Source organism: Drosophila teissieri, chromosome 3R (genome assembly GCF_016746235.2).
Source record: "Drosophila teissieri strain GT53w chromosome 3R, Prin_Dtei_1.1, whole genome shotgun sequence".
Classification (NCBI taxonomy): domain Eukaryota; kingdom Metazoa; phylum Arthropoda; class Insecta; order Diptera; family Drosophilidae; genus Drosophila; species Drosophila teissieri.
Window position 1 is genome coordinate 27,386,391 of NC_053032.1, and position 10,591 is coordinate 27,396,981.

Consider the following 10,591-nt stretch of genomic DNA (forward strand, 5'->3'; position numbering starts at 1 on the left):
AGATCATTAAAATATGTGTACATAAGCTCGACATGAAATGCAATTAGGTTGAGAAGTACAAAGGTGTATGTTTATAATAAAACACACCAAAAACCTTAATGTAAGGCGTCATACAGAAATTATAACATATCTTGAAAATATTTCATTTGCTATAATGTTGTTACTTAACAATATGAAATGGGTTGTATTCAAAATATACATTGTATATAATTTACGGTTATTCTTTCAAATGAATGCCGATAAGGTGCAGTCACCATGAACGCGAACAACTCAAGGCCGTTTCATCGTCTCACCTCTAGCGGATGATTTTATTTTGGCGTTTTCTTGACATTTAACTGTACCGTTTAAGTGTAGCATAACTATTCGAAGAACCTAACCCCGAAAACTCCACGTAAGAGCGAAAAATAACCCCCATAATGAAGATGAGTGCTTTTTTTAAACCGCAAAAGTGGAACAACCACCACCGCCACATCGTGCCATCTCTAGCGTGCACGCGTTTCGTGATGAATGGTGAGAAATCGCAGAGAAAACATGCTTAACAATAAAAAAAGAAGAAAACCAGCAGCTAACGCTGGCTGATTGATATAACGAGGCAGGACAGCGGCGTAAGAGACAAAAATTATAAGTTAGTGTAGAGAAAAAATCGCTCTTCGCGAAGAAAAATCTGGTGACGAATCGTTGGCGATCCGATGAGCAACATAAACGTAAACACAGTGCCCAGGCCGAGTCCAAATGCCAATGGGAATCCAAATGCGAATCCAAATCGCAGTGTGGACTCCGAGGAGGAGGAGGGCGATGGCCGGATGAGCGACAGCGGGAGCAACTCGGCCAGCAGTCAGAGGAGTCGTACGTCGAGCAGTAGCTCCTCGGATTCGACGAGCGGCTCCCTGGATGATGATCCGGATGGCGAGGACGAGGATATGACCGACCAGGACGCGGGCAGCGCTTCGGAAACGGAGGACGACACCACCACCTGCCGGTCGGACGAACTGGAGCTGGCGCAGCTCACTGGGCGGGATATCTTTCGTTTGCCGCGGGGCTTGTGCGAAAATGCATCCATTTTTCATGAGTTCTTCTCTCTTGAGACCTGGCAAATGCTGCCCCATCACCTCCAGGCCCGGCTACAGCCGATGCTACCGGACTTCTCCCGTTTGGTATCTGGACAGGCACAGGCCGGTGCCGAACAGCAACGTACACTGGTGCAGCTATTCAATGGTGGCCTTCAGCGCTTCGGTCAATCTCCACTGCTTCAGCTGCAACGCCAACTGGAAGAAGGAAACCTGCGCCCGGATGTCCTTCAGCTGCGTAAGAGCATTCAGCACTCGGGCAGAAGAGAATTTCGTTTCCAGCAGGCTGAACGCTTGAGCCAGCTAGCTAAGGAGCTCTTTCTATCAAGGGAACAGCTTCTCCAACATGCCTACACCTCTGCTCCACCCTCTGATGGTGCTTTTGGTAAAAACCTGCCTAGGCCGCGTTCCCGTAAGAGAAAACCGCCCACACTCTCGACGGAAAACAGATTTTGTTCGCAGCGTGCCAAGAAACGCTATGCCCAAGAGCTTCTGGAACTTATAGGCGGGCTAGAGGCAAAACCCGGCGACATCAGTGCGGAGGAGGAGGAGGAGGACGAGGAATGCTCACAGCTCATGGACCGCTTGGCCAAGGCCCCGCAGGAATTCAAATTGGAGGAGCCCAAGGCTCCGGAGCCGGCAGGACCTGGCAGGCCCTCGAATGCGGCGGACAAGAAATGCATTTACAACACCTTCTTCAAGCGGCGACCTGGTGTAGACGACGACCTTGTGCTGCGCTCCATGCAGGCGGAGAAAATTCCCCAGCTCAACGACAAGAACTTCCGGAAGTATCTAAGGGACTACAAGCGCCGGAAATTGGAACAACCGGTAAGTCATTGGCCTGTTGTGAAAATACAGTTGCGATCTATGTCCACAATATGCTAATTGGTACCTGTTATTGTTTAAATCAAATTATCTTTTTTGTTTGTTTTATAACTTAAAACGTAGAACAATTTCCCACAAGAGTTTCTAATTGAGAAAAAATTAAAATTTCAGGAGAGTCCTGAGTTCGATACATCGGAGGTACGACTGCGCGACATCTGCACTCGAGCACAGTTCGTCGGAAGCTTTAAGCCAGGTCGAAAACCGAAAGCGCTCATGGCCCGCCTCAATGCAGATCCACCCGCTCTTGTGCCCATTGGCGTAACGCCTACGAAAGATGAGTTTGTAGATGAGGAGCCCATGCTGCTGGATGAACCGCACCAACTGTACGGCCGCCGAGCACCGGAAGATCATCCGGAGGAGCACCTGTCGCACAAGGAGCCCCCGCCTATGCCAAAGAAAGTAATGCCCGCTCCAGTTGTTCTTCCACATCCCGTGCCCAAGCTGGAACCTTTGAATGGTCCCATAACAAATCCCAAGGCGAGTCCCACGACGCCCAATCACTCGAACAACACGATTAGTGTTCCTGCAACTGCTGGACATATCACCGGCAGTCCCACCCGGGAAGTGCAGATTCGTCCGCCAGCCTCACCTCGCCCTGCCTGCTTCTTCTCTCTGCTGAGGGATCTATTTGTATCCACACCGCAGCACAGGTTGACATACGGCGAACTGCAAATCTTGTTGTCCAGCTGGCGGGAAATCAACTCGGATGCCGCAATACCTATCGGGGAATGGCCAAGGTTCCAGCCAGATTGGTCTAAGCTGTTACAGTCGGCAATCAATTTCTTATCGGGTGATTTGGCTTCCGTTCCTGCCGATTATGTTCCCTATATTGAGCACAAAACTCAGTTGGGAATCTACCAGTGGATAGGAGCTGGTCGGGATTCGGATGCAAGACTCCTCAGCCTATGTCAGTTTTGGTTGCGAACCCAAAGGGAGGAACAGTCTCAACTCAGCCCGGTTTTGATTTCGGGTGTTCACCTGAACTCGATGGTGGATGCGTCACCAACACCGCCTCCAAGATGTCCCACCACCTGGACTGTGCGCTCAGCCAGCCAGGCGGAGATCCTTGAGTTCCAGCGCCAGGAGAGAATACGCTTTGAGTATCCGCATCGACCGTTCACCTATCGTCTCAATGGGTATGAGAGTGTGGTGGGCCCAGTCAAAGGAATCTATACCCAAAGTCTGCCACTGAACAAAGCAAGGGGTCACGCAGTTATGGTGGATGACCGACCTCCATTTGTGACTATCCTGACTCTAGTACGAGATGCTACCGCTCGGCTTCCCAATGGAGAGGGAACTCGCTCCGAGATCTCCGAACTGCTTAAGTGCTCCCAGTATATCAGTCAACAAGCTGCGGATAATGTGTTACAGACCATTGTGAGTGGTGCCTTGGATCGTATGCACGGTGGTCCGGATCCTTGCGTGAAGTACGATGCAAGGCGCAAGATCTGGATTTATTTGCATCGAAATCGCAGCGAGGCGGAATTCGAGAAAATGCATCGGCATAACCAATCCTTAGTTAAACAGAAGCAGCAGCAAAGAAAGCAGCTGAGCAGACCTAAGATACCAGACGACGGCTCTGGCTTAGCTCCAGAGCACCAGCAGGAGCAAGTACCCGCCTTGGTTCCATCAGTGGTCTCACCGGTTCCAGTTTCGGTGCCACAACCAGTGGGTGCTGCTCTGCAGATGAAGAAACCACTCGCCGTTAAATGTCCGCCAGTGCCGCCCTTAAAATATCATGTACCACCTGGCACGCCAAGTGCAGGAACGATTGTAGCAGCCACAGCCAATATAAATGCAAATCAAATCCCCATGCAGCAGATACAGAAATCTCTGCTTAAGCCTGTGGGAGTGCCCAATTCCGTTTCATCGCCCGTTCAACGGCAGTTGGCAACTGCTAAATCTGGCACCTTTGCGATCTCCAAGATCAGTCCCACGCGTAACACCACGCCCATATTGGTATCCACTCCCAGTGGCTTGCAAACAGTGCATGTAGCAACCACTCCAAATCAAGGAGGAGGATCCGTTCCCTCTACGGTTGCCAAAAAGCTGACCATCAAAAAGCCCGTTCCTAATAACAAAATAGGAAACTTTATCATACCTCTGGATCAACAGCAAAGCGGTCAGCAGCTACAGCAACAGGGACAGCATGTGAAGGTACAACCGATTGCTGGAAAACCCAAGGCAGTCACTATCACCCCGCGTCCTCAGATGCCGAAGAACATTATTCGTCTGTTGCCCGCTGGAGGAGCTGCAGTATCCGGGAACCCAGTAATAGGTACCAAGCCCAACTCTGTTCAAATCCTCGGACCCCGCGTTGTTCCGCAAACCCAGACGGTGCGTCCGGCTCAGCAGAAGATCGGCGCTGTTTCCATTGTGGCCAACAAACCAGTTACAAGTGTTGCCGCTACAGAAACTGCAAGTCCTGTGACAATGAGCACTATCAGTTCTCCTGTTACGGGAGGTGGAACGATAGTAAAAATGTCGCCACAAGCATTTGCCAATCTTCAGCAGCAGCAGCAACAGCTGAAACAGAAGGTGAACAATGCCAGTCCTGCCCTGAACTCACAGCAGCAAAGGATCATTGTGGGTGAGTACGACTGTTTGTGTATTTAAGTAGTTGTTCTACAGGTTTTATTATATAATCCTTATTTTATTTTAAAGGCAACACGGCAATTTCCGCGAACAAGAAAATCGTATTCCAGTCGCTGACGAAAGCAGCACCCAAAATACTCACCACATCGCCAAGTGGCTCGGTCACCAAAGCAACGACAAATTTGTCACCGCAGCAGCAGAGAATTGTCTTGCAGAACTTCAAGCAACCGGTAATGGCTACGAATCAATCCGGTACCTTAACGGCAGTGGGAGGAAATGCAACGCGCGTTATTCGAGCTACTCCAGCCACATCTGTGGCAACTGGAGGAATAATGGGAGCGGGAAACCCTCAAACAGCTGGACAAATCATCACTTTGGATAGTCTGCTGCAAAAGCAACCTGCTGGGGGAAAACTGCTTACAACCGCTGGCAACAACATCTTCCAGTTGGCCACTTCCTCAGCGGGAAATGTAATTACACTTAGTCCCAACCAGCCAACGAAGCAGTTGCCCACGATGACACGAATTGTGAGTGCCACCAGTACTACTCCAGCAACTGGAAACACATCGACTGTGGTACCCAAAATTATTGGAAAAACTACTGTGCTTCCGGGAAAACCACTACTACTGCACGCCAAAACATTAAAACAGCTTGGCGGCAGTAGTGTGGCCACTACCCAGACCACTACAACGACGACAACAGCACTTGCATCAGCGGCAGTGGGAGGAGCAGGTGGAACCCTGGTTACGGGAACTGGAGTGACTAACGCTGCCGGGCGAACAACTCAGAATATTGTGATTGGAGGTCAGACGGTGAAGCTGCAGGGAGCGGTAAGTGATCTTGACCAGATCATAAGCGTATAGTATTTGTTCTTAATCCAATCTTAAATTTGCAGATTTCCGCTCGAGGTGCCGGCGCTCCCGTTCAGACTGTCATTATGGGCAACCAACTGTTGCGACTAGCCAGTAGCAGCAGCAATAGTGGAACTACTTCCACTAGCGGCATAGCGACGGCGCCCAAAACGTTGCTAATTGGACCGGGAGGCACTCAAACGTTGCGCTTGGCCAAGAACGTACTGGTGGCCAACAAATCAATCACTAGTACCGTCAACAGCAGCGTTGTAAACAGCTCCACAACGACAGCAGCTCCTGCTGCGTCGACAACGCCTGGCAACAATCTCGTATTCGCCGTGCAAGGCAACGGTGGACAGCTCTTCTTCTCACCGGGACTGCAGGGCATGAACCTGAAGCCACTGTCCAGCTTAAAAGTGATACCCATGGCAACAGCATCGGCAGGTGGTGCAACGGTAGGTGGAAAAATTTCTGTGACGACGGCAGCCGGAGAAACAGGAGCAAAGACGCTGACTACAAAACTAATTCCGGCAACGGTTCTCAAGACGGCCACAGGGAGTGGCAATTAGGAGGCTGAGGAGCGGAGAGGCTTGTTAACCACGTTGAATATCCTTACCGGTTACACTTTCTTCGATTTTGTTTTTTAACAACACGTGTAATTTATCTATGTAGGCAGAAAGATTGCAAATATTGCTTCGTACTAAGTAAATTTAATGGACACTGATAAGATGTCCCATCCAGCAACCAATTTTATGAAACAGTTTATAAAATAATATATATATAGAGACACCCAATAAAACTCAAATGAAACCAGAAAGGTCATGTTTGCTTGCAGTACAAAAACAAATGTGCTTTAGTTTCAGTTATTCATTGCAGTTTTGCATCGCTAGATAAATGAAATATCAGCAAAATTCTTGCTCTTTTATTTAAATAACAAAGTAAGTATATTCCCAATCAAATACGCAATAGTGAGAAATTTTAATGGAAAGTTTTCAACGTTTGAATTTGGCAGACCAATGGGAAATGATGATTTGGCTATAATTTTTACAAAATGAATTAATATGGAATAATAGCTATACGCTAGAAATGCTACAGACTAAACGGCATTTTGCGGCACCCTCTTGTGCTGCTTTAGATGTCTGTTGAGCTTAATTTTCAAGTCAAAGAATTTGCCGCAAATGTTACACGAGATGTAAGCTTTTTCTGGCTTCGGCTCGGCAGGGGAGCTGTCATTGGTTGTCGCTTCAGTTCCGGTCTCCTGCTGGGCGGTGCTATCCATTTGGACAGAGCTGACTTCTCGGACGATGCTTACTTCGGACTCGATGGTTGGCTTTTTGGTTATCTTTGCAATTGGCGACGTTAGCATAGCCTGCGTTGGCTTTCTCACGGGTGATTTGTGTTCTGAAGAGCGACGTCTCTTTTTTGTCTTTGTGTGACTGGCCAGCACATGAGCCTGCAGCTGCTGAGCCTCTTCAAATTGGTAGCTGCAAAATGCGCACTTAATGACACGTTCAGTTGGCACGGATGATAGTAAAGCGGATGAAACAGGAACTTCTACGTTTGCAGGTGTGTCCGTCGGACATTGGATGTCCGCAGGATTGGATGTCTCTTTTGCAGGAACACTGGAGTCCTCCATAACATTAGAATTATCTGGAACATTGGATACCCCAGGAATATTTGAGCCCTTAGGGTCAGTGGTGTCTTCGGCAACACTGCCTTCCAGAGCAGGTGAAGAAGATAAATGTGGAGATTGAATGCCTTCCGGGGGGAAAAGTTTTACTGGAAGTTTCTCCAATAATTTCAGATGCTGGGCAAGTTCGGCTTCACCCTCTACGCATAAAATATAAAGTTAAAAAAAAAAGGAGACCGTTGCATTCTTCTTACTGACCTTCTAAGTGCTTTTTCAAATGTGATTGTAGCATTGCGTTTTTCACAGCTGCAAATGCAAATGTTAATAAATTAAATTTGTTTTATAAATGTGTTGTACTCACTTTTGCCACAGTAAGTGCACTTGGTGCGTACGTGCACAGCCTGCCTGTGCTCCTTGAGAGTCTCTTTGGAGTTGCAGATGAACCCGCAAACGGGACACTTAATGTGCCGCTGTAACTTGTGATACTTCATGTGGAACTTGATGCGCGATTCTTGGGCATTTGTAAACTTTTTGGCGCAAATATGGCATTCCCAGTCCTTAAGGAGATGGGTGCGGCGCATGTGGTCCATATGCGCGTCCTGGTCGGGGGATTCGTAATAGCATAGCTTACAAGAAACAACCGGCGAGTAAATCGGTGGCGGAAGCGGCGCTGTCGCATCGTTGTCATCGTCGTATGTAAATCTGACTATCTCCTCCTCCTCCTCCTCTTTGGTGCCATCATCGGCCGTTCCAGATGCATCATCAACAGACGGCGCAAACATTCCAGCCGTTGATGCATCGTTGTCTATCATGTCGAAAGTGGAATCAACAAGCGATGCAAAGTCTTTGGGCTCGGGTGGCTGAAACTGGTCATTATTCTGCACTGGCACTCGGGCCATGTGCTCCTCTTTAATGGGCACATGCGGTATGTCGAAGGCGGCGCACACGCGTCTACTACCATCCTCGTCGCTGATATCCTCCTCGTCAGTGTCCAGATATATGAATCCGCAGAACTTCTCCTCCTCCGGCTCAATTTCCCGTTTAATCACGATCCCATTGTGTTCGCGCTGATACTCAAGCTCGCTAAACTGCTCCTGTGTCTCCATACAGCTGCGCTTGAATTTAAGCAGCCGGTGGAACTCGGCAATGCAGGCAATGCACATGTACTGCGGTCGTCCGTCCTCCCTCGCAACCTTTGGGAAATAAGTTAGGTCCAAATAATACGATTCTATGACTACTCACCTTTATGTTCCAAGCACTCATCTGTTCGAGGATCTCCGCCATGCTTGTGACGGCGGCGTCATCCGAGGCGAAAATGGGCTTCAAAATCGCCTGGTCCATGTCCATTCCCATGGTAAAGTAAATTCCACATGTCCGGCAGGGTTCGATGGAGTCCTCACTGAAGCCATTCAGATCCGCACTGAGCTCCATTGTGCGCTAGCATATATCCAATTTTCACAGGAGTACGTTCCACAAAGCGACCATTTATCTTTTTGTTATTTTGCGAAATTGGAGGTGGAGCATTTTGGCAGTGTTGCACAGTCATACACGTCGGTCGATAGTGAAGGATTGGGGGTGATAGAGATGCTGGAAATAGATAATTAGCTAGATACCACTGATAATAGCTAGATCTTTGATTTTGAAATAGCTAGATCGTTATATTCAAAACAGCACTGTGGATCATTTAAAAAACATCAATATTGGTGTTTGTAAAAACTAATATAATAACAATATATTATGGTATGAATTGGTTTGTTTAAATTTTAATTTTATAAGTTATTGAGTTGACACGTTACTGTCTAAGAACCCATAATAACAAGTTGTTAGAGTTCAAAAATTTGTTGATTTAGCTGATCGCCGTAGGTCATCGAAAGTTATCGATTCACCGCCCGGCCACTTATCGACGATTTCCAGCACTGTGTCATTGTTTTTATACGAAAAAACACAATCATCCGCCGTCCGACCAATTGTTTTCCTGCCTGCCCAGCAACTGTATCGGAAATCGCCAGAGCCGAGCCCGGGTTTCCAGCATCCCCGGAGAGTGCAATGAACCTCACAGAGCAAAACCCATATGGAAATGGGCTGCTCTACGCAGCCTTCAATCAAGACCAGGGTACGTACATACGTGCGGATGTGTGCTGTTTACATATACGATACACCTTATCCGTATAATATAACTGGCCTATTGCGTTGCAGGATGCTTCGCCTGTGCGACGGACACGGGATTCCGGGTGTACAACTGTGATCCGCTGAAGGAGAAAGAGCGCCAATACTTTCCAGAGGGTATGGTTGTGAAAGAGAGAGTGCGGGAGACTCCCACGGCATAAAACCAAAAACCAATTCCATTGTCTACAATTCAGGTGGTCTCAGCCATGTGGAGATGCTGTTTCGCTGCAATTACTTAGCCCTGGTTGGAGGCGGCATCCGGCCGCTGTACCCGCCCAACAAGGTGATCGTGTGGGATGACCTGAAGAAGTCCCCGGCCATATCGTTGGACTTCAATCAGCCCGTGCGGGCGGTACGACTGCGTCGGGATCGCATCGTGGTCGTGTTGGAGGGAGTGATTAAGGTGTTCACCTTCACTCAGCAACCACAGCAGCTGCACGTGTTCGAAACCAGCTCAAATCCCAACGGGCTGTGTGTGCTGTGCCCGCACAGTAACAAGAGCCTCCTCGCATTCCCCGGCCGTCGAACTGGCCACGTTCAAATTGTTGATCTGGCCAACACAGAGCGGGCACCACTGGAGGTGATTGCTCACGAGGCTGGTATCAGCTGCATTGCCCTGAATCTGCAAGGCACACGACTGGCAACCGCCGGGGAAAAGGGCACTCTTATTCGTATTTTTGACACGGAAAGTGGCAAGAAGGTTTCGGAGCTGAGGCGCGGAAGCAACCATGCCAACATCTTCTGCATCAACTTTAACCACCAGTCCACAATGGTGGTCGTCGCCTCTGACCATGGCACCATACACGTCTTCAACCTGGAGGACAACAAGCCCCGTGAATCCTCGCTGCCCATAATACCCAAGTACTTCTCGAGCCAGTGGAGCTTTGTCAAGTTTTCTATACCCCAGGGACCTCGTTGTGTATGTGCCTTTGGCGCCGATCCCAATTCGGTTGTGGGTAAGTTGCAGCTGGAGCAGATCCCTCTCTGGGAATTCTGTAATCAACATTTTGTTCTCTTATCCAGCCATTTGTGCAGACGGCCACTATTATAAATTCCTATTCAACAACAAGGGCGAATGCAGTCGAGACATCTGCACACAATTCCTTGAGCTGCAAGACGATGAGACCTAGGATACAAGTCGTACTGTTGCGAACGCCTTTGATGCATCTATACAATTATATATCTCCATGGAAATGTGTTATACAATATTACTTATAAGCATGCTTTAAAATACGTTAAAAGTCGAGTTCACATAAAAGTAGTTAAACCTTGAGACAAGATTGTGGATATTTTATATTTTATTCGAAACATTCACCGATACTTTAATGTAGCCCTCATTTATTGCATTGTTACGCCATCTGTAATTTAAATAACTGAACAAATTTGTTTTCCTCCAC

General features: G+C 48.2%; 3 protein-coding genes across 3 annotated transcripts; 2 read left to right on the forward strand and 1 right to left on the reverse strand.

Moving 5' to 3' along the window:
- The first annotated feature begins 433 nt into the window (after positions 1–433).
- Positions 434–6,215, forward strand: LOC122619579 (nuclear factor related to kappa-B-binding protein). The gene is made up of 4 exons (XM_043796598.1): positions 434–1,895; positions 2,064–4,542; positions 4,617–5,377; positions 5,443–6,215. The coding sequence occupies exons 1-4, from the start codon at positions 690–692 to the stop codon at positions 5,965–5,967; spliced, it is 4,971 nt and encodes a 1,656-aa protein (XP_043652533.1). The 5' UTR covers positions 434–689; the 3' UTR covers positions 5,968–6,215.
- A 78-nt stretch (positions 6,216–6,293) lies between these two features.
- Positions 6,294–8,581, reverse strand: LOC122620063. The gene is made up of 4 exons (XM_043797342.1): positions 8,271–8,581; positions 7,390–8,221; positions 7,287–7,334; positions 6,294–7,228 (listed from the first exon to the last, which is right to left on the reverse strand). Exons 1-4 carry the CDS (start codon positions 8,457–8,459, stop codon positions 6,495–6,497), a joined length of 1,803 nt encoding a protein of 600 aa, XP_043653277.1. The 5' UTR covers positions 8,460–8,581; the 3' UTR covers positions 6,294–6,494.
- Positions 8,582–8,939: 358 nt separating this feature from the next.
- LOC122622667 (WD repeat domain phosphoinositide-interacting protein 3) lies at positions 8,940–10,472 on the forward strand. The gene is made up of 4 exons (XM_043801302.1): positions 8,940–9,141; positions 9,225–9,311; positions 9,389–10,150; positions 10,218–10,472. The coding sequence occupies exons 1-4, from the start codon at positions 9,075–9,077 to the stop codon at positions 10,322–10,324; spliced, it is 1,023 nt and encodes a 340-aa protein (XP_043657237.1). The 5' UTR covers positions 8,940–9,074; the 3' UTR covers positions 10,325–10,472.
- Positions 10,473–10,591: the final 119 nt, after the last annotated feature.